The 23,624-nt window shown below is 41.5% G+C and overlaps 1 protein-coding gene across 2 annotated transcripts in view; it reads left to right on the top strand.

The window, feature by feature from the left end:
• The window catches only part of GRB10 (growth factor receptor bound protein 10), a 145,474-nt gene that overhangs the window by 36,036 nt on the left and 85,814 nt on the right, over positions 1 to 23,624 (top strand). For both annotated transcript variants that reach the window (XM_071454847.1, XM_071454839.1), the window contains one exon: positions 141 to 238. In XM_071454847.1, the coding sequence (XP_071310948.1) occupies positions 188 to 238 (51 nt within the window). In that variant the 5' untranslated portion in view covers positions 141 to 187. The remainder of the gene's footprint in view (positions 1 to 140; positions 239 to 23,624) is intronic.

The following is a 23,624-nucleotide window of genomic DNA, read 5'->3' as shown; positions in this document are numbered from 1 at the left end:
GCACATTTTCTACTTCAAGTTGATGCAAATCCTCATCACCTCATCTTGATCTTCTTGGTCTCCCTCCTCCAACTGTTTTCAATAATAAGTTGATGAAATGTCTTCAGTATGGTTTCTGACAGTTTGTTTGTACTCTGCAGGTCCTGGGAAGCAGTAGATGTAATTTGAAGAAAATTTGAAGGAACAAATGGCTTTAGCTGGCTGCCCAGACTCCTTTTTACATCTTCCTTATCGGATAGTAAGTTGTGAAATTGCATGTTCGTGTCGGCTTGTAGCATCATATTGCTCTGTGCTGGTGATTGATTGTGCATTCAAACTTTTCATCAAACTGCTAATAGCTGTCTGGCAATTCTCTGGGTTTTGCTAACATTTTGGAAACAGAGCCTCTGTTACCATCCTGTGTTCAAGTTCTGCTGCTGAAAAGACTGTCATTAATATATACGGATTTCGTATTTGTCTTCAAAATAGCCATTTCCTAATTGGGAGAGGGCACTTGTTTCCAAAGAAAAGGTGGCAAGCTACAATCCCAATGAAATGCCTTGCATCAAAATGTATCAGCTTGCAGAATGCTATATTTGTAGGAACAAAGGCAGAGATTTTTATACTTGGTTAGATCCTATGTTTTTGAGTCATTGTGCTGTATCTAAGCAGCCAATATGGCATATTACAAAGAGTATATTTTAAAAACCCTCAGCTATATTCAAAGGTACTTGACAAAAATGCATGTAAAACTTCCCTTTTTTCCCCTGGGCAGTTTCAGTTGGCATAATGCTTGCTGTGTATTTTTTATGAAACTGTAAATTGCTAGTTTGGATGTGATCTTTTCTTTGCACTTTTTATCTTCTGTTTTCATATGATTACTGCCCTGACGATTCAGTTACGATTTTGGACCCTGCAGATACAGAAATAATTAAACAGTGTCATGTGACATTAAAACCTTTTCCTTTTGTCCCAAGAGAAACATTGCTAGTAGTGATTACTACAGTCAAGCTACACATTGGGAAGAAAAGGAAAAAAACAGATAAAAACAACAACATTTCCAAAAAATCTCTTTAAGATTAGTATTCATGCATGTTGTGTAATATGTCAACTTACAATTTTTTTCTCCAACAGGAAACCTCTAATTAGTTAAAAGTCTAATGTTAGTACATGCTGAGTTGTCAGCTGAATGTACCTGAATGCTTTTCCCGATAGCAGGAAAAACTTAACAGTTCTTTTATAGCTTCTTTTGCAGCTATAAAAATAGACTGGACTTTGAGAAATTGGATGTCCTGAAAATCTGTTACTCTACTTGGATCTATGAGTTTAAAAGAATATGTGAATAGATGTGCCTGGACTTCATAATTTTGATGCACTGTGAAATTATGCTTCCACTTCATTTAAAGCATCATCTGAGTCATGATGTGAAGCTGAGGGAAAGGAGAGCTATGTAAGAGAAACTTGACATTCTAGGCAGTCATTTTTGAGCTGCAAATTCTTCAACTGAGTGTCAATCTCTCTTGTGAAAACAGTGTCTTTAGTGGTTCATAGGAAGTAAAAATGTGAATTTTCATTGGTACTCCCCTTTCTCTGACAAGCCCTGTAGATAATCTGCTTTAGTCTGGGGCTGTCAGCAGACTGGAAGTGTCAGAGCAACATGGAGTGACTTAAGATGGTGGGAAAGTGACTCAGTTATTTTTGGTCAAAGCTTACTGTGTATTAACTACCCTAAGTGCTTATAACCAGTTTGAAGACTAGCTCTGGAAGCCCATTCACAACTACTGTGCCTTCTGTCAGAACTGAAGTTTGCATTAAAAAAATCCTGAACATCTGTTTTTCCACCCCTACTAAATCTGACTTAGGAGCTTTCATCAACTTGTCTTTCAAATTTGGCTGCAGTGAAAGCATTTTGTTGGTAAAGGGCTGAAAGAAGGTTAAACTAAATATGCTCAAGATTAGAGTGTAAAGAAGTATTCTATTTTTTCAGCACATTTTCTTACTTAATGTGAATGAGAAACTATGAAGGACAGCTCCAGAGATCCCAAGGTTGGGACCTTAATGCTGTAAATTCAGTATTAGAATAAATTGACAAATTGGAGGTTGGGATTATATTCAAGGCAAGAAAAATGAGAACCTGGGGAAGTAAGTATGCCCTACAGAATATCCTTTAGAATGTCTTGCTGCCAATCCACCTTTTCTTCTTTTTTAAAATATTTTTGGAGAGATGGGCAAAGTATAGATCTCTGGCTTTCTTACTGGGCTCTTTGTTTGCAAGGCTTGCTGCTTTCAGAACCTCTCAGGTCTTGTTTAAGAGCTTTTTTTTTCTTCTTTTTCTTTTAACTTTCTCAGGAGTTTGCACATAAACCAGTCACACTGAGTGCATTCTCCTAGAAACAATCTCCAGCTCTGTTTAAAAAAAAAAAAAAATCAATACTATCTTTCAGTGGCTTTCAAGAGTCCTTTCCAGATTCTTGAACTCTTCAATAAAAATCCAGCAGTGAGAATTGGCAGTATTTGTCTTCTATTCCTGGAAATTCAGAACATAGTCCCAGAATTTCTCAGAAAAAATGGGATGATTTACTGTGTTTCCGTTCTTTTGCAATCTGTAGTCACAACAGTATTTATGTGCAGTGACTTGAACTCTTGGGGAATATTTAGTTCCTTAACCCTTTGCTTTAATTGTACAAGTCTCAGTGACATAAATAACAAAAAAAACCCAGGTTTTTTTTTTTTTCTCAGTTTATGAAGATAAAATTTTGGGCATACAGGAATGTTCTGTTTTTCTTCCACCTTCTGCCTTCTGTTTGTTTTCTCATGACCAAGATGCAGGTATGACTTCAGTAATAATTAATGTAGTTTGGTTTTACTGAGCTGAATTCTTATTTGAGAAAGAACTTGTAACTTGGTATAAAATGGACTACAAGCACTTAGCCACAAAGTAGGGAGAAAATGGGAATTGCTTTCTCTTGTGTGTACAGAGCTGTGGATTTCAGGATTGCTAATAATCCTCTTGATCAGATAAGAGTGCAAAATAGTGCACATCATACTTGAAAAGCTTTGTGCACTTCAAGAGTAGGAATTAAATACATAAGAGAATTAATCAGAGACTAGCTACTGTAATGAAAGCCTCTTTCAGTGATGTCAGATTTGTGGATGGGGAGATGATTTGCTGCCAATACTAGAACTACAATAGCAACATTGCTCTGCCTTTCTCTGGAGGAGCAGTTAGGCAGAGGTCCTCCAGGTTTTAGTATGGCAGCTTTGATCCTTGTTTTCAATAAAATGATACAGCAAGTTATAAGACACCTTTGGAGGTCATCTGATCAAAGTCCATGGCATATTGTTTTTCTGGAGTGCTTCATCTTACTGAGTGTGGTTTTTTGGGTAACTTGCTTTTTTTATTTTCGGGGATGGCTTGCTTAGATTGGGCAGTTAGAGAAGAGAGGGTTTGTCTTTTAGTGAAAGGGGAGGAAAAAAACCCCTTTTGATTTGAACAAATCTCTAATTTAATTAGAGAATTACCTTGATGGATGCAATAATCCTCACCCTTTTGACATCCAGATGCCTTCTATATGACTCAGTCATCTCTGCCACTTTGGTATTGAACAGTCTGTAATTTGGTGTTAATTTAGGTATACATGCTGCAGTCCATGTTTGTGTGCATAAAATCTTTTGTATTGTTAAAAAACTTGCATGAAAAACATTTGTTTGCAGAATTTGTATCCAAGTGGGCTTGGAGAGGGCTGTTGAAACCTATGTTTTGGCCCTTATTGTCTGCCTGACACTGTTAGACTATCTTGACAATTGTGGATCGATTCTTTGGAGATGTCGCTTGCCATTTGTGGTAAGAAAGGCACCAGGCCAAAACGGTTCTGGTCATTCCTCTCCTCAGCTGGGCAGGGAGAAGAAAACATAATCAAAGGCTTATGGGATGAGGTAAAGGCAGGGAGAAATCACTCACTGGGTACCATCACAGGCAAAACAGATTGTCTGGGGGAAATTAGTTTAATGTATTACCAATCACATCAGAGTAAAGTAATGAGAAATAGAGATAAATTTTAAAAACACATTTCCCCTACCCTGTCCTTCTTCCCAGTTCTACTTCACTCCCAATTTGCTCTCTCCTCCCCTCCAGTGATGCAGTGGGATGGGGAATGGGGTTTACAGTCAGTTCATTACACATTGTCTCTGACAATCTTTCCTCCTCAGGGGGAGGACTACTCATACTCTTCCCCTTGCTCCAGTATGGGGCCCTTCCTAGGGAGAGAGATTTCCATGAACTTCTCCACTGTGGATCCTTCCCACATGAGCATAAGTCCCTTCCATGGGGCGCAGTCCTTCCAGAACAGGCTGCTGTGCCTTGCGGGGTCACAGGGCATAACCTGCTCTAGTGTGAGCTTTTCTCTCTCTCCATGGGTGCACAGGTGAGCAGCAGCCTGCTCCAGTGTGGGCTTCCCACAGTGTCACAGCCTCATTTGAGCATCTACATGCTCCAGCACAGAGCCCTGGATGGGCTGTAGGTGCATCTCTGGCTCCCCTGTGGGACTCCATGGGCTGCAGGGACCCAGCTGCTTCACCATGGTCTGCACCATGGGCTGCAGGGAAACCTCAGCTCCAGTTCCTGGAGCACTTCCTCCCCCTCCTTCTTCACTGACCCTGGTTTCTGCAGAGCTGTTTCTCTCCATATTCCACTCTTCTCTTCATCTGTAACTTGTCATGGTTTAGGAATGGTACTCCTTGATTTAGTTCTCCCACTGAGGCTCTCCAAATCACACTGTTGCTGGGCTGCTCCCCCAGCCCTACCACTGGGGGTGGCCAGAGAGGAGAATTGGAGGCACAGAAGGCAAAGATGACAGGTTAAGATGAGAACAGTTTACTGGGAACAGCCATGACATAAGAAAAGGAACAGTAACAGCAACAATATTGACAACAAAAGTGTTTATTAGAGTGATTTCACATGCAGGACGCTCAGGGAACCTGACCCAGTGCCAGGCTTGCTCATCAGGAAGGAACCCCTTCTCAGAATGCCCCTTTTCTGACCCCAGGGAATGAGGTGAGGTGGTGTAGAATAACCTCTCTGTCTTAGCAATGCCACCTCCCAGCAACTCCAAACATTAACCCTGTCTTGGTCAGAACCAGGACACAATTGAGCAGATGGTTTTTTTTTTTGTTTTTTTTTCTTCACAGAAGCTAACCTGGTCCTTCCCCCCACTCCCAAAGCCTTCTCTTGCAAACCCAATACATGATTTTCAAGATTCAAAACATACGGTGGCTTAATTTACTCTTATTAGGCTTAAACATACAAGGATTCTGCTTCCATAAAATTTAAAATTAATCCTGGAGTTTGGTTTTTTCACCCTAAGAGGGCAATATGGAAGGACCAGAGTGCACAAGCAGGCTTTCAAAGTCCTTGGGCATAGCTGAGTGAAAAAACACCAGATGCATTATTACATTGCATCATTCTTCTACATATTGCATAAAGAAAAGCTGAAATGTTGCTACTGCCAATGCAGAAAGTCATCAGATTTGTGAAATATGGTGTCAGTCAACAGATCTTTTATTGACGATACTCTTGTTTTAACAGTTTACATGGATGTGGTGTAGAGGGTTGACGGACTGGAGCAGACAAAGTACAAAGCAGCGCGAACATTAGTGAATGTTTTTACAAGACATGTTGCCTCCAATATGAAGTTATGAAATCTGTCTCCCTGAGTGCAGACTGCAAATGTTTTTACAGATAGAGTTGATGCTGCTTGTTAGTTTTCATTGAAGACCAACTGAAGCTAGATTTCTAGCTTTTATTTTTCTTGGAAAGAAGTCTGTTTAAAAAATTGTCCTGAAACCAGTTGTTTTCACTAACATCGAAATAGTAGTGTGGTGCTTACCACACTCCACTTAAAGAGGAGTGGAAGTGTACTTGCCACTATTATGGTGTATCATCAGAATACTTTATTATGAAACAAAATAACATCAAAGAAATTTGTATCTTGCACTAAGCTTCTATACAATTGATTGCAGTTTCCCTTCTGACAAGAAATAGTAATCAATCTTTTTTTTTTGTTTTTTGATGTATTAGGTATTAGTTTACCTTTCTACATTTCCAGTCACAAGTATGTACCTTACTGTTTGCACTTCTGCTTTTGTATTCTAATTTACAGAAGTTGGTTGGCAAAACATGAAGTCTTTTTTGAAGGTGAATGCAAGCAAGAAATTTCAAGTGGCTCAGTCCACATTGTCCAGTTATATGAATTTTTTCAACCCATCAAGAGAAAAGACTCAGAACATTCTAGTGGTCAATCATACCATTTGCTGCTTGCATTACTACTACCATTGGTCAGGATAGACCAATTTGCAACACAGATGTTGCAAATCAAGCGAGGAAATAAAGTAAAGAAGTTTAATTTTGCATCTTCCTGTTAATGATTTCATGCTTAAACACTAGATTGACCCTGTCGTTAAATGCAAGCAGTCTCTTGATTTAGCTCTGGTTTTCATTCATGTTTAAACCTACGATTTGTTACTTTTATACTTGAGAGAAAGTTGAGGGGGGATCTTAGGAATGTATATAAATACCTGAAATGTTGTAAAGAGAATGGAGCCAGGCTTCTTTTCCTGACCAGAGCCAGTGGACACGATCGGAAGCACAGGAGGTTCCCCCTTGATAATGGACATTGTTCTTTCACTGTGAGAGTGACTGAGCACTGGCAGAGGTGGTGAAATCTCCACTCTTGGAGATTGTCCAAAGCCACCCAGGCATGATCTCAGGCAGCCAGCTGTAGGTGGCCCTGCCTGAGATTGGACCAGGTGACACCCAGAGGTCTCTTCCAACCCCAGTCAATTGGTGACAGCATGAAAATCAAAAGCAGTGGGTCTCTTTAGGTTCTGACTTCTATGCAGCTTTTGAGAGGATACTTCAAGACTGAAAACATATCCATACCCACATTGATAAGAACAGACTATTTTCTGCTATTGTCTCACAAAACTTCATGAGAACATTCTGAAGCAATAGTAACAATCAGTTTAGCAGACTATAGCACCAAACAAAATCCTGCATATTTTTTCATGAGTTGGATCTTTTCCAAATGAGTAAATATTTAACAAGCTGTTTACCAACTGGTTATTTTGGAGAAGTACCAGTATGAGTTTTTTCATGTTAATAACAACTCTGATTTAACAGAAGAGAATTGATGTACCAGTCCTAAGACAGCTTCACACTTCAAATGCCTGCATAAATATAAAAAGATAGAAACCTGAAATACAAAGGAATGGAAAAGGAATGGAAGCTTTTTTTTTTTTTTTAAGTGCATTGAATATAACCAACTGGAATTACTTTACTGATAGTTGAGAGGATCTGCTTTTAATGAACCTTCTTCACACAGATGTTCTGTGTTCTAAATATGAGTAAACAGTAACCAGTGGAGAAGGTTATTTTGTTTTTTAAGCGGAAGATAATATTGCTATGTACTTGGAGCTGTCACTTTTCAAGAAAGCACTGTGGCTCGGATAGTTCTTAGTGTTGTTGTCCATGCCAGTTGGCTCAAAGAGATCTCCTCTATCCTTGGAAAAGACCAGTGATATAATGTTGCCTTATATTTAAGTATTTCCAAGAAATATATCTAGATACAGAACTTGCATAAAGTTGTGCCCAGGACATTTTCTTGTGTTACATAGTTTAAAGAGAATCTGTTTGTTTAAAGAAAGGACAATATTTCATAAGCACTTACTTATTTAATTTTTTAAGTTAAAAAGAAGGGAGGAAAAAACTTCTCCAAACTACCACCCCAAATCCTGTGATTCTGAATGAAGCTGTTTCTGTGAACAAATCTGAGAAGAGAATTTTCCTGTTTCTAGAGAGAAACTGTGGGTACAGTTTCCAGACTTTTTTGTTCATGTGATGCCTCATGGCAGAGACATCCTTGTTTCTATACTTGCAGACTTTCTACTCCAAACTGAAGCTGCTGATTCAAAGAAGAAAGGAGGGCCTGAACTCACTGTGGCCTTGGTGTGGTGAAGGTGCCATTTACTTTGTAAAGCTAGGAATAAATATATCAGGTCAAGCTAGTACTAGCTATGACTGAAAACAGTCTTTACCTGCTCTTTTTGCAACCCCTAAGAACTTTCTTTTCCATTCCTAATATAACGTAATCTGGAGTGGTCTTTTTAAAAAGTTATTCGTAGGTTCCCACAAAACCCTGCCACTTTTTGAGGGCTTTAATTTCTAGTGTTGTAGGTATGTTCCCTTTGTGGAGAGGTGGGATGGAAAGTGCTGCACAGAGCAAGGACTTGTACGGCTGACTTTGTTTTTTCAGGATGGAATTTTACCAAATTGATCAGCTTTCAGGAATCCTTCATGAACAAGGGGCCAGATTATTGGTATTAATGGCCTTTTATGCTAGATAGTATTGATATTTTAATCCGAGGCATTAAGATACAGCGTTTTTATTTCTGGTTTTGAAAGAACAGTGAGCAATCAAAGGTAGAACACAAATGCCCAGCAAAGCTCTCAGGCTTTACTGCTATTTTAAAATAGCTTTGGCCTGTGTGCTGGTACGACCAGTGTGCATATTTGAAATTCTAGCCTCTACAATCAAAAGACAAGCCCTCGGAAACAGCCAGTGGTTTTGGAGCATGCTGGTCCTTTGTGAGCTGAATGTTAAACAATGACTTAAGACTCTACTACACACTGGCTGTAGCTCTTGATGTCTTACATGTTGGCTCCATTTTTTGACATAATTTTGGCAAGTGGGGGAGCCTGGCAATCCTTCATGCTAGAGGCCCTAGCTCTAATAAGGCGCTTCAGTTATTAGCACAAGTAAATAGTTGTCCATTTGTGCTTCATTAATGCATATTAGTCATACAGTAAATACTGTCATGCTGGCAAGTTCCCCAGAAGAGTGAATACTTCTGTACAGTTCAGGAGGGGGTTTCTGACAAAGTGGTGCTGGCACCTTTCTTGAAGAAGTTCTTGAAGCTAGTAGGAGAGTGGCAGGCCATTATTTCAGCTCACATGAGATTTGTAGGATTGATACTTCAGTGGAGGCAAAGAGGTATTTTTGATCAATTTTATGCTGTTGCAGTAGGTTCTTCTCAGGTGTTCAGTTGACTTTTCTACAGCCTTCAGCTATATTGGGGCAGGTTGCTTTCGGCTGTGGGGAGTACAGATGAAGTGCCTCCTCTTCTGATGAAAATAGATGTTCCAGAAATCCCATATGATTGTCCAGTATTGTAAAATTTTAACTATGTATTTGAAGAAACCTAGTATGTTTCTTCAAATACAGCTAGATGAAATCAGAAGGCAGCACAATGACCCATGATCTGTGTAAGTGTTCTGGTTTCTTGAGAGATAAGACCCTTAGTACAAATGCTATAAAATTGCAAATGAATATGACTTGTTCTTTGGAACAACCAGTGTAGGTCCTTTGAGTTCCAGGCAGTGACTTCTGGAAGGACTTGCTCCATACTCCTGCCAACTTGTCAAGGCTGACCAGCTTCTGGTGCTTCATATTGTCATCCTCACCTGTTTTGAAGAGGAGTGTGTTCTCTGCCTCTGCACTCACCAGGATCATCCTCTGATTAGTTACTTACTCTTTTGAAGATAACGGAGAGTAGCCTTGCTAGCGTAGTGTTGGTTAGCATCCTTAGCATCTTCTAATGAGTCCTATCTGCTCCTAGTTAGCTTGTCTGATCCTTAACTTTCCTTTGCTCTCAGTAATGGTTCAGTCCTCCAGATGCTGGCACTGTGCTCAAAGAACTGGGAGACATGAGGGGGAACTAAGAAAAACTGAGGGAGAAAAATCATTGCTCTTTTGTGTCCTTAGCTGCTGGATCCTGTGCACAACTGAGAGCTAACTAAACCAGTAGCAGCCATCCTTTTGTCGTTACTTGCCTATATAACAATTCCTTGTTTTTTTCTTGGCATCCTTTGCTTGCTCCAGCTTTTCTGCATGTGCACAATCTCCATGTTCTTTCTGTGTAACCTCTTCCTCTTTAATGCTCTTTGTGTTTCAGCATTTTAGCTGAGGCAGGAGATGCCTGTCCATTCAGCTGGCTTTCTGCCATTCCCCTGTGACTTTCTGCATGCCACAGTGCACCTTTCTTGGGGTTTGAGTAGGCTGTCCTGCCAGATCAGATTGTTGCCCTGGGTACCTTGGTTCTTCAGAGAAGTCTGCCATGGGAACCTTGCACCCAGATCCTTGAACAGGCCAAAAAATCTGTTTTCTCATAGTCCAAGACTGTTGATTCTGCTGGTAGTCTTGCTCTCTTTGCTTACTCATTACTGTCATCTCTGCATCATCTCCGCTGCCATCAACCTCTTCCTCCCCAAATGGCTCTTCTTTGTCTATCAGTTGGCTTTGCCAGCTTGTTGGTCAAGCAGGAAAATGCTTCCCCAGCTGGCTCACTGATCACTTGTGAAGTTGTCTTCAACTCACTCCAGAAATCTTTGTATAGTCCAGTGCTGGCTGCAGCTGTAACGGCACTGTTTGCTTATGAGTGGGTCAGAAATGTGATTTAGCCAATTTGTGTCAAGTTTCTCCCCATCCCATGCACCTGGCTGCAAAGAGGGACTTCTTTGAGCAAGACAGGTATTCTGAACATTAATCTTCTTAAAGATGGTGAGTGCTTCTTTTGGGAAGAAGTATTGAAGTGGAAAATGAGGGACTTGGCAGTGTGACAGAAGCAAAGGAGAACCTAGAGGTGCTGGCCAATTGTCCAGGTGTTTCCTGTCCCAGCACTGTCCCTTGTGGCTTCCCAGCCAGGCTGTTGGCTCTCATTCTCCTGTCATGGTGTTCTCCTGGCTTCCCTGATGTTTACTCTCTCTCATAAGGCTTACATCCAAGCGGACTGTCTGCCATGCTGCCTTCTCCAAGGACCCACTGCCAGCCATATCTCCCCAGGACTGCCCTTGGGGTGCTGTAGGGAAGCTCCCCCTTGCTGAGTGGCTTGTGAGGGTCCACCCTCAGATGTGACTGATGCTGCCGTCCTTTGGTCATGACTGCCTCTGGCTCCGAGTTACTTGGTGGGGAGGCACTAGGGGAGTTCTGGCCAGATGTTCCCCTTTCCTCTCCACTGTGGGTTCATTGCAGAAGTGATGCCATCTGCATGCCTGGAGGGCTTGGAGGCAGTGCAGGTCAGGGAGCAAGGGCTGACAAAAGCCTTCCAATGCATGAACTGTTTTATTGATTGTAAAGGGTTCGTGCCTAGCCTGGCAAGCCTAACATCTCCCTTTCCTGCCTCTGGGTTTTCTACCTCTTCCATCTCTGGCAAAGACCTGACCTCCCAGGTTTTCCTTGAGGTTTCCTTCCTCCAGGTTATGTTCAGGCTGATGGAGAGGAATGGGTGGGGGAGCTTGGGAGAAGATGTTCTAGCTCTCCTGGAAGGAGATCATGGGCTCTTTCAGGAAGACATCTTGGCAATGATGATGTCAGGAGACTGTTTATGGGTAGTCCACTTCCATGGGCTGTCTTTCCTCATCACCCTCTGTGGGACTCTGGGTCTCCTGCCACCTGGTTGGGTGAAGCCCTTTTATCCTGCACGGTCTTTCTGTGCTTGTACCCTGTTCGTCCTCTGCATATCCTGCTTCTTCCAGAGCTCTTTCTTGGGCTCATTCTTTGTGGCCGCACCAACATGACCTCTCGTCATGACCTCTTGGGAAGATTTCTGCAGAAGGTAACTCCAGGACCATATGTAACATACATGTTACATACATACATAAATAGTCAATTTATGAAAGCAACTTGTTTACTCACTCACACATGCCCTCTCAAGTTATTTTTTTTTTTCCTTTTTGAATTCAGGACAGAACTAAGAGTTTGTCAACCCGAATATAAATGCCAATATTTGAGGTAGTCACCTTAAGTGTTCTGTAGCTGCAAGTATTTGTAGAACCTGTTTCATAAGGTAAAAAGACTTCAGAGGGCTTGTTTCTCTACTTCTGACTATATAGAAGTATATAAGGCAGTGGGTTGCAAAATTGATGGAAAATACTTCCTGTGTATTTGCTGGGGAGATTTCTGCATGACATACATTATTTTTTGCCATGATGTGAGCAGAAGGGTTCACTGAAGTTTGCTGAAGATATTCTGAAAAAGGCATCTCTTGCAATCTTGTTTTTTCTGGAGTCCTTTATGTCCTTGGAATTATGACAAGCTGCTGGCTGTTGAACATGAACTGTCTGTATGGTTAAGTCACAAACCATAACCGCTATGCTGGATGAGAGCAAGTTGGAAAAATAGTTTTTTGACAGTGTATCTTTTGAGTATGACTTGCCCTGAAGATTAAAATAAACCCAAACCCACAAGACCAGAAACTTCTCATCCGTAGCATCTTCTGAAACAGGGATATTGACACAATAATGTGTATTATTATGTAAGATTACATACATGCTGTCAGTATTGTGGTGTGATAATGAGCTTCTAGGTAACCTGTCACAGTTAATTTTCCTGGTTTAGCTAAATAAATAGTCTTCTGTTTATCTGTGTCCAGAAGGTGGCCCATTCCTCTCACCCACAGTTTGATTCTGAAGCCTAGTTCAATGTTTTTGCTCATCTCTTCCTTATCCTGTGATTCTTTTTTTTTTTTTTTTTAAATCTCTGATTTGACTTTAATCTCAGCAGGAATGTTTTCCACTGCCTTTTATGTCATAGACCTGCATTTTTGGGTTAGAAAGAATAGCTCAAAACTAGAGGAAGCAGTACAATAAATACTGGTTGTACTGTAAAAGGTACCACCCTGAATTAATCACCATTCAGCTCAAGTGTGGTGGCTGCTCATGTTCAAGCTGCCAGCCCCTTGAACTGCAAGGTAAACAAGTTACTTCCCCTCCCTAGTCTTCAGCAGTGGTTTCACAGAAGAGAAAGAAAAGCCACTTCAATACTAATTGAACAGCAGCTCATCCGATTGCATCCCATCTTGGAGCAAACAGTAGAAATCCATTTGCAGAGATGTTCTTGTGGTTGGTAGGAGTAGTGTTTCGGTGTTGCTGAAGCCAGCATGATCAAACATTGCATATGTGGATTTATTACAACTGTGGGATTTCTTGAACTTTTCTTCTGGCTGACCAGGTTTGCAATCTCTGTTCAAATCTCCTTGTCTGGAGACCCTTTACCTGGGCAGGTCTTGTTTTGAGGTGGTTTGCTCGTTCTGTTTCATGTGCTGCCTTGGCAATGTTTGGCACAGCAGACCTTCCTCCAGTAGCATACTGGTAGTTACAAAACCCTTTTGATCTGTTGGGGCTTTAATGTAGCCTCAGAGACTTTGTGTAAAATTAAAGCAGCTGCTGCTAACTGTGTAGGAGTGCCTCAGTGTATGTTCTGATGTACTGTGGATAACTTCCTTGGATGTGTCCAGTAGGTGTTAAAAGAAGTGGTGAGGAGCTGTATAAAAATAAGTGGTCACTTGACACACTTACACTGTGAACAACTTTAAAACAGAACAAAACAAAAAGAAAGCCTTCCAAGTATGAAGAGATGATTGACGTGCTTGCTTTTAGTGTGCCAGCTTCTGCAAAAACTGAAGATTTATACTTTGTATTGTGTTTTCTGGGACAGCGTGCAATTTTACATGTAATTTGTTACTATTTAAATGCAAATTGCTGATCTTTTGTAAATTTTCTTCCTTCAGAGAATGTTAAGTCAATAAAGATTTTCTGATAAAGCCATCTTCTTAATGCAGGATAACTGGTAGAGCTACTTGCAATTAACTCCCTTTCCTCAAGGAAAGGAAAACATGGCAGCCACTACCTTGAGATGGATAGATAGAAGTATATATTTTTATCGATACTGGAACAAGTGTAACAATGATGCATATTTCATATAGTACCTAGATTTTTGAAAGTTAGACAGAGATAGTTAAACTAGGCAGAGCATTGAGAGTTCTCAGGCTAAAAAGTACCTTTGAGGTGCTTGGATTTTACCATAGTCAAACCTAAATATTTGTTTTTCGAAGGACAATGAAGATGAGGAAAATCAGAATCCTTTAGGTTGGAAAAGACCTCTAAGATCATCGAGTCCAACCTTTGACAGATAACCACCCTGTAAGCTAGACTACGGACTAAGCTCCATGTCCAGTCATGAACACCTCCAGGGATGGTGACTCCATCCCTTCTTGGGCAGTTTGTCCCAGTCTTTAAGAGCCCTTTTCATGAAGAATTCCTCTCACTGTCCAACCTCAACCTTCTCTGGTTCAGCTTGAGGCTGTGTCCTCCCATCCCGTCGCTGGTTGCCTGAGAGAAAATGCTGACACCCACCTGGCTACAGCCACCTCTCAGGCAGTTGTAGAGAGCAATAAGGTCCCCCCAAACCTCCTTTTTGCAGGCTAAACACCCCCAGCTCCCTCAGCCACTTGTTGTAGGACTCATTCTCTAGACCCTTCACCAGTGCCGTTGCCCTTCTCTGGACTTGCTCCAGCACCTCTCTGTATTTCTTGTAGTAAGGAGCCCAGAACTGGACACAGAGACTCAAAGTGTGGCTGAGTACAGGGTCATGATCACTGCCCTGGGACTGCTGGCCTATTTTTGATACAAGCCAGGATCGCATCAGCCTTGGCCACCTGGGCACGTGTTGGCTCATGTTTGGCTGCTGTTGACCAGCTCCCCCAGGTTCTTTTTCACTGGGCAGCTTTCCAGCCACTCTTCCCCAGCCTTGAGAGTTGTGTAGGGTTATTGTGACCCAAGTTCAGGAGCTGGCACTTAGACTTGTTTAACCTCATATAATTGTCCCTTTGATCCAGATCCCTCTGGAGACCCTTCCTGCCCTTCAGCAGATCAGCTCTCCCACCCAGCTTAGTGTTGCCCATAAACTTACTGAGGGTACACTTGATACACTCATCCAGATCATCAGTAATAAAGATACTGAAGAGAACTGGGCCCTGTATTAAGCCCTGTAAGTTTCTTTCATTTTGAGAAATTGAAGTAAGACAGTGATGCACTGGAGTAGTCAGGATGGTTCCTGTTGTTAGTCTTATCTTAATTTTTGTTTTCATTCCAGCTGTTATGAATTGACAATTTCTATGTTGGTATTTATGTAATGCAGGCTGCAGCATAATTTCTATTAGAAATTTTGTCCAGCCATTGTGTGCTAACACTTGGGGGTGGCAACTTAGTGAAGTCTGATACAGCATCGCTGTGAGGATTTTTTTTTTTTTCAGGAATACTGTTTTGAACATCACAGTGAAAAGTGCAGTTATGTGTGTGACTTTCTTAGAGCTGCACAGGTTAAATGAGATTCATACATGATTAAGGAAAGAAATTCAGACATTCAGGCATGTTGTTCTGTTGGTAATGATGAGGGTTTTTTGGTTTGTTTTTTTCCCTATTCTGAAGGCTTGCAAAGTAACCCATTACTGCTAAATATGCAGTACAAAACAACTATTTTAAGTACCCATATCTTGCAGACTGCTTCTTAGACTCCAGTGGTTTTTTTGCATAAACTACATTACTGATTTGCTCTGACTGTATCCCTGATATTTGGCATGGGGAGAACACAGCAGTCTGTTCCAGTACAAGATCTGATGCTAGGTTAATAATCATGAATAATTACTGTGCCTTAGACTGGTAGACTGTGATTTATGTGGGGTTTAAGTAGGGTATAGAGGAGTCAACTGAAGTGTATAAACATTTGCCCCATATCTGAGATTCTGAAATATCTTTTGTTTGTTTTTGGTAAGCCTTGCTGTTTTAGAGATGTGTAAAGAGTTAATTCTGTATTGAATTGAGAGCAAGTCACCGGAACTACAAATGCCCTTGTCTGAAGTGAGCAGTGAGTTCTGGGGCAGATGGCTCCATGTAACAGGAGAATGGATCTTTTTCTGAGCAGAAAGGTGTGTGGTCCAAGTAATTAGGATCATAGGTTTGATCTGATGGGACAGGCACTTCTAGACCTGTTAATTATGTATCAAGCACCAAGGATCACTGTTGGGAAGGAGGGGAGGGGTACCAAGCACACCCTAAATTTCAGCAATTGAAAAATTGACTAGAAAGTAGAGTGATGAGGTCCATGTTGCTAATAGTTGAAGCAAGGAAGGATAGCAAAGTAGTCTTGTATGAATTTGTTCAACATGACACTTGAAATTGGTCAGATTATCAGTTTGAAGACCTGAAGAGCAATTTCATTAGAAGGTGAGAGTTTGTTCACTGACATCCAGTAAATTTTAATGGTACATGTGGGCACAGTGGCTTCTTCCCCACAGGAGGTTTATAATTTTATCACTTCTGTCAAGGGCTGGAGAACCATGTTTACTTGTTGGCCCATTCAGATTCTCAGTTTGAACCTGAACCATCACAAAGACAAAAGGAGGATAGCACTATTGCTAAGTTAGAAAGCAGACCCACATTCAGATGGTATAAATGCCCTTGTGTTTCATACTACTTGCATTCCTTTGTTGAGTTTCATCTGTCTTGATGTCTAGGGCTTCCTAGCTATAAGTTTGCATACTCTTTAATGTAGTTTAGGTTGTCTTGCTGTGGTTGCCACTTCCCAAAGCATAGAGATTTGAATATAAATTCCTGAAGAGAATGCGCTTGTATAGAAACAGTGGTTCTTTCAACCCAGGTGGTGTCTTCCCTTCTCTGCTCCCTCCCCTGGTCTGAGAACACAAATGTGTTGCTGCAGTGCCAGATCCAGAGTCCACCAGCTCATTCTTTCAAGCACTGAGCTTTCCAAGGTTAATTCAGGGCATCATTAGCCTGTGCTAGGACAGACTGTCCAAGGCATTTTGCGGAACGTCTCTTGCCCGTGTGGTAGAAGGATGCTGTCAAAACCTGACTCCCAAAGCCAGTGTTCTTGGAAGCAGCTGGCCAGCAGTGCTGCTATAACCAAAGCTGTAGTAGATTTGATGCCAAGTAGAACAGATGAGCTACCTTGTATTTCACAGGTCTGAGCATGGGGAGGCCAGTGTGTTGGAAAGGATCAAATATCCCGTACTTTCTTTCTGTGTCACAGCTTCCCCCAAAATAATAGATGAGATTTTTTTTTGTTTGTTTTTTGTTTGTGTGGGGTTTTTTGTTGTTTTTTTTTGGTTGGTTGGTTGGTTGGTTGGTTGGTTGGTTTTTTTGGGGTTTTTTTGGGGGGTTTTTTGGGTTTTTTTTTTAATACAAACTTAAAGGACTTAAAGGAAATAATTTTGAAGATGTTTTTTCAGATTGGACAGGTGTGTTAGCAAGTGTGTGATGCTGAAATTTTCCATTGCACCAGAGTACAAATATTCATTCCCATTATATTTTTTTTGTCCTTCTGATGAAGAAGGAATATAGTCTGACAGTGCACTTAAGAAGCTTGGACAAAATATGGAAAGTGACCCTGTAAGGATTCTTGAAGAGGCTAAAGGTTTTATGAGCAGCAACACATTATTGTGGGTTACATTACTCCTTAGATTGTGTGAGCACCATCCAGTATAGCAGTTAACACGTATGAACTTGTGCTTTTGGCTCAATTTAAGTACTGTAGTCTGTAATGTGTCAGTTCTTTGATACAAGATCTAACTGAAAAGCCTCTTAAAAAAAAAAAGAGGAATATGACATACTGCTTTAGGTTATACTTTCTCATGGTAAGAAAACTCAGTTTTTAAATTGAATTTCTATTGATAAGAATATTCTCACAAATACCAGATTTTTCAGGGACTTCAGTGTTTGAGTCAGTATTGACCAAAGGATGTAGCTTTGAACATGCAGCAAAGGATGTAGCTTTGAACATGTATCTTTTTCAGTGGCAGTCCCTTTCCAGTGAGAGTGACTTGCTTTGGAGGTAAGGCTAATTTACAATTAAGTACAAGCTAGAGATACATTATCAGGTTCTGTAGGCACCAGCAAAAGAAACAAAATTTCCATGTAAGCATGCGACTTTCCTACTGCGAAGAATTTCCTAATACAAACTTCATTTATTCAGTGGTGTTTTGTTAGAAATGAAAAAAGGCCTAGTTTGTTTAAAAAAAAAAAGAAGTTAAAGGATACTTTATCAGTCAGTTAATACTTCATTTTTCTAAGTACTTCATAAGTGAAGACACCTTTAAGGAATGATTGCTTTCATTGAGAATTTTGTGCAATTGTTTCTTTTCTGTATTTCAAGACTGTATTTTAGCTGTAAACTATGTAAACTGTCTCTAACAGCCACAGTGGTTTTAGTCTCATTAAAAATAGAACAAAGCTTTTAGCATTTCTAAGCCTGTCAGTTGGATTCCCTCATTGCTAGCTGATTAAAAGACAGCAACCATGATGCATTGAATTTTCTTCTACCATAATAAATGTCATTCTGGTCCAAGAAGTGCACACTATGGAGTATACTATCCATTTTCTCTGTGCAGAATATGGGGAGACAGGTCAATTTTTGCAGAAGTGTTGGTTCCTACTAAGAGAGGACTGCATCTAGTGAGAGAGCTCTTGCCAAATGTTGGGTTCAGGAGTGTTGAAAGCCCTGTTAATGCCAGTTTTGCAAAGATCAGCCTAGAGAAGCTGAATCTCTAGTGTTAGCCTGTATGCATGCTGTAAAAGTGCATTGCTGGAGCTGTCAGCTAACACTCACTATGCTCACTCCTGCATTGCTGGAGAAAAGCCTTTCAGGAGTAAACAGCTGCTACCAGATACTGTTGGAGGTTGCTAGCTGTGGTCCAGCTCTTGGTAGACTACATTAATTAATTAATTAATTAATTATTTAATTAATTTCCTGGATGCCAAAGAGACACTGGGAGTTGGGGCAGGGGGTGACAGAAAGAAGCTGGGTGGTGTTGCTTTTTGGCTTGCCCTGATAGCAATTGCAGTGCAGGTAGTGATAAGTCACAAACTAGACTCCTAAAAATAAATCTGAAGCACCTTCAGAAAAATAAGTTTCTGGCTCAGCTATAGCAGTGGTTTCTATAACTGTGTTGGGCTATAGCTTTTAGGAAGAAACACTTCAGTGGCTCAAGGCATGCACACTATGGGGTTTCAGTGTTGACAACAGGGTCCAAACCACAGGTTTTTTTAGACTTGAAGGTTTTCTGATCAGTGAGTTACTAAAGCCCGGGGGGGGGGGGGGGGGTCAGGAGATAAGTTCCTCCAAGGTCAGACTGACAAGCCTTTCTGCCTTCCCCTGTATCATGGGACGTAATATAATTCCTGTGATTCATTTAACAAATTCTCTGCCACTGCAGAGACATGGACCACGGACGCAGGTCTGTCTTTTCTGTCAGCCTCATTTTCCTTCTCCCTTCGCTAATTCCTGCTCTGTTGTAGCTGTCTATGTGTTGTGTGGTGGGCTGGTAATTCTGCTGGGGGCTGTAGGAATGTGTGGATCACAACAGGTCTGTGTGCCCTGCCAGGTTATCGTGTGTTTTCAGTGATTTGTGGCACAGAGGATTGGAGGTGCTGTGGTGTGTTGAGAGGAATGTGCTGCTGCCTTTGCTGCTCCTTTAATCCTGAACTGACTTGTTTGTTCTTGGTCTCCAGGGTTATTGCTCCCAGTCTTGACAGCCAGTACTGTAAAATCAGGATTCCTGCAGTTAGTGGCTTTGCTACTTCAGGAGAGAAAGCCCAACTTTTGACAAAGCTAAGTGGCTTTATTTTAAGCCCTTGTTTGTACAAGCTCTCTTAGCAATGGGAATGCTAAAATTCTAGGTTCACAGTTACTCTGTTGACTTACTGAGCCTTTCACTTGGCTCTTACCTAGTCAAATGACTATAGTTAAGAGGCAGGAAACCAGGTTACAGGTCTTTAATTATGTAATATGTGGGTTGTCTGAGAACGCACTTTAAAGTTTTTTGCCTAGTGTGCAAAGCCTGTGTTTTTTTTATTTGTATGACATGTTAAACACACTGGCAGAAGACAGTAAAATATACACATGCTGTTTGAGTAAACTTGAAATTGTTTGCAAAGCACTGACTTTGGACAAACCCAAGAACCTTGCACTTCCCTCAGGACTCTTAATTGGAACACATTTCCTCAAACTCTGGGGTGTCAGCTTGCTGAAAACACATTGTACCAAACAGCTGGCTGGTAGGGGACTGTGCTACTGTGTTTTTAAGAAAGGAACGTCATATGAATTACTAATAAACTTTTGGAGTTTGGATTAGAATTTGAACATTGGTCTGGATATTTCAGTTGGATTTATTCTTGTAATATCCTGTGTGTTTGCCTTCACAGGGCTAAGAGTAAAATTGAGTGTGCAGGAACTCTGGAAGGCTGTGGATACCAGTAAGCTATAGGAAAGTTTACTAGATGAATAGCTGGCTACTCGGCACTTAGCATAATTGAGTCTATTATCCTCTTTGTACATTTGATGCTTGAAGTGAACCAAAGCTGCAAATTCATGGTCTAAAGAATCAGCATAGCTTAAAAAGCGGTACAGGAAGTTACTTTACATAAATGCAAACAGTCTTTTGTTTGGAAAGCAAGACTCTTATGAAGCATCCTCAGAAGAAATGCTGTCTAATCTGTTCATTGCCTAAGGAAACTCCAGGGGCATGTTAAGAATGACAGTACTGAGTCAGATAAAGAAATGTTTGTCTATCTGTGTCTTTCTTCTAAGAGCAACAAGTTGTAGATACAAAGAGAGGGTGTAATTTCTCAAAGTATCCCCTTTCTGCTCCTGAAGCCTGGAGCTGTGTCCACTTTTTTACAGCCCTTGGTGTTCACCGCTTCAGTGAATTTTTGTAGTTACTTTTTTGTCTGGGAACCACTTACACTTGAGCACTCTGCAATAGCTTCCTCAGTCTCTGCTAACATAAGGTACTTAATTTTGCTTTACACAAGTTGCCTGAACAGAGTAAAGCTTGGTGGTTCAAATAATGACTTTGCTAATTTTCTCTTTACGCTCAGCTAATTTTAAGACCCTTACCTTGGTGTGATGAAGGAGCACCACCAGGTTGGCAGGGAGCTCCTGTTTGGCAGGAGTGCCCTCTCTGCAAACTGAGGCATATCTGCCTTGATAGTCTCCTAAATTGCAGTGAGACCCGTCAGCACGTCTGACTTTACTTTCTGTTGTGCTGGACGGTGTACAAACATCAGAAGTATGTCATGATCTTGATCTGTTGCTGTGGGACTGCTGGCATGAGTACGCGTGACTCTTGCTCAATTGAACCTTTTGTTCAGGGGCATGGCAGTGTGGGTTTGCAGGCAGCTACAATAAATCCAAAACCAGGGACTGTCGTCTTGGTGGTCTGGACATCCTCAGTCTGGCCATGCTCCCAGGAGCTTCCGAGAAGCTGTGCTGCCACTTGTAGCCTTTCTTCATCTTGTAAACTTGCAGAGACTGCTGAAATTAGAAGAAGCTGAACCCTTCAGGGGATTTCCAGACTTCTCCAGAAAGCTGCTCTGTCTCCTCTTATGCTAGACCCCTTTCTTCACGAAGAATGAGGGAGAAGGGAAGTATAAATGATACTTCATTATTTGTACATTCAAATCTGCCTCCTCTCTTCTCTAAGAACTATTTACGTGTAAGATTACCTTGAATGACTGACTGGATAACCTTTGCTGAAAAAACTAGGACGAGAGAAGCAGCAGTAGAGTGGTAGCAACACACTGGTCTGTCTAATAATGCTGTCTCATACTGATAAATACTCTCCTGAGCTAAACTGCAGGTGGGAACAGTGGCACTCGGAGCTAAAGAGGTGATTAAAGAGCACGTGTGCAGACAGCAGAGCTGCTGTAGTATATGTCTGGCTGATTCTCTGATTAAAAGATGAGATTTAATGTTTTCTTAGATAACTGAAATGCTTATCGTGCTAGCACAAACAGCAGCAAACATTGTATGTCATAGTTAAGGAGTGCAACTTGAAAGGCTTGGTTATAGATTGAAAAATAAATCTAGATTGTCCTGGTTACTGATACGTAGAGATAACAGTGTCTATGAGTGGACTTTGGCTCTGAAGGCGATGCAAGCACGTCACATTTTGTGTCATGCAACATAGGTTTGCAAGAGGACACTGTAATCTGACCTGTAATGATGGTGTGTTTGGCTTTATCAAATGCTAATGTTTTAAAGGACCCTGCTTCAGGTCCTTCTAGCACTCTTGCTAGTGACTAGATTAAAATTGTCCTTGGTTGCAGAGGCCGACTGACAGAGAAAACAGCACATGCAAAAAGTCAGTGAGGGCTAATGCCCAGCTAGCTTCTAAAAATACTACAATAGCTGGCTGCTACAGTAAGTTAAGTAACATGCTTTAATTTCATATTGAGAGCATTTATTGGAAGAGGAGGGAGAGCTGGGGATTAAACCATGAAGCAGACAAATGACTTGTTTGGAGGCCGCTTTCAGCTGCAGCAGGGGGATGGTGACGGACCAAAGCAGGTGCCCACCTTGCTGGGGGCCACGGCCTCAGCCCTGAGCTGGGGCCCGACAACAAGGCTGCTGGCACAGAGTAATTATATAACTTTATTTCCTGCCCCCCTCCCCTTTCTTCTTTTACCCTTGTTCCAGCATGTGCTCTCCACTGCAGCTGGCCGGGTGCCAGCGTTTGTCTGTGCACAACGGACACAAACAGATTCCGGAGGGTCATGTGAAACTACCCCTGGCTCTTTAAACCTCACCGCCCTTACCTTTCCCCCCTGCTGCCCGCATTGCTCCAACAGGTGTGGCTTTGTTTATGCACGGCCTGTCGCTCTGCTTTAGCACCTGGGTTCTGCTGGCCCGCAGTGTCCGCAGGAAACCTTTGCCCTCCCTGTTCTGCTCAAGCTGCCAGAGAACTCTCTGGATCTTGTGGGCAGGCATTTGCACCGGGCGAAACAGACAGGGGCATTAGCTTTACAAGGGCAGCACCAGCAGTCATTAGTCTCTGCAACCTCTGCTTCTGAAAACTTTGATCTACCTTTTCATGGCTTTGGCTTTACTTTGTGAGTAAGGCCTGTGGTTCTCAGCATCTTCTGGTACAAGATGTAAGGTGATTCCAGAGAGGGTGTATCCTCTTCCTATAAATTTTTGGCAATTGCTAGTTAAAAAAAAAAGAAAATTATGGTTTAATTGAAGAGTTATGTCCCTGGAGCCAGGTGAAACCTTGAAATAAGGTCTCAGTTAAGTGTAGGAATGTGTGGATCACAACAGGTCTGTGTGCCCTGTGTTACTGCTGTGGGAAACCCAAATGTAAAATCATGCCTCTCGGCCCCATTTCACCTTTATTACTACCTAGTATTTCGTGAATCTTGCCTTCCAGAAGGGACTTTTATACGTTGGGGCAACTGAAAACACATTTAGGTATGTGACAAATAGCTTACAGCTGGTTTTCTTGTTCCAACTTTTATTTCTTTTGGGGTGCCCTGGTGCTCTTCCAAGTCAAGAGGCAATCTGTCACTGCATCTGACATTGTGCCTTCTTCCTGGGAAGTGTAACTAATGCTGCTGAACTGCATCTGTGAGGTTTTAGCTACCCTATAAAAATTTGTCATGTTGTATTTCATGGAGGGAAATGCACAGAGAAAAGCTCTGGGTTGGGGAGGGATGTTCTGCTGAGTTATCCATGCCTGGGATGCTTACCTCTTAGCCTTTGTACTGAGAGCAGTCAACTTCAGCATTAAGTTTTGACTGAAACTTTTCTAGATAAGCATCTCCTCTCCACTGTTGCCCTTGGCACCTTGGAAAAATTACAACTGAACTTTCTGAGGAGCAGGTTCATAATTTTGTATGTCATTTCTGCAGTTGCCTTCTTATGCTGCAAGTCCCAAATTTCCTGCCTCAGATTTAAAATGGA

This window comes from Agelaius tricolor, unplaced genomic scaffold, assembly GCF_023055355.1.
Source record: "Agelaius tricolor isolate 1412-34295 unplaced genomic scaffold, bAgeTri1.0.p SCAF_2, whole genome shotgun sequence".
Taxonomy (NCBI): Eukaryota; Metazoa; Chordata; class Aves; order Passeriformes; family Icteridae; genus Agelaius; species Agelaius tricolor.
This window is presented reverse-complemented; position numbering and strand designations above follow the sequence as displayed.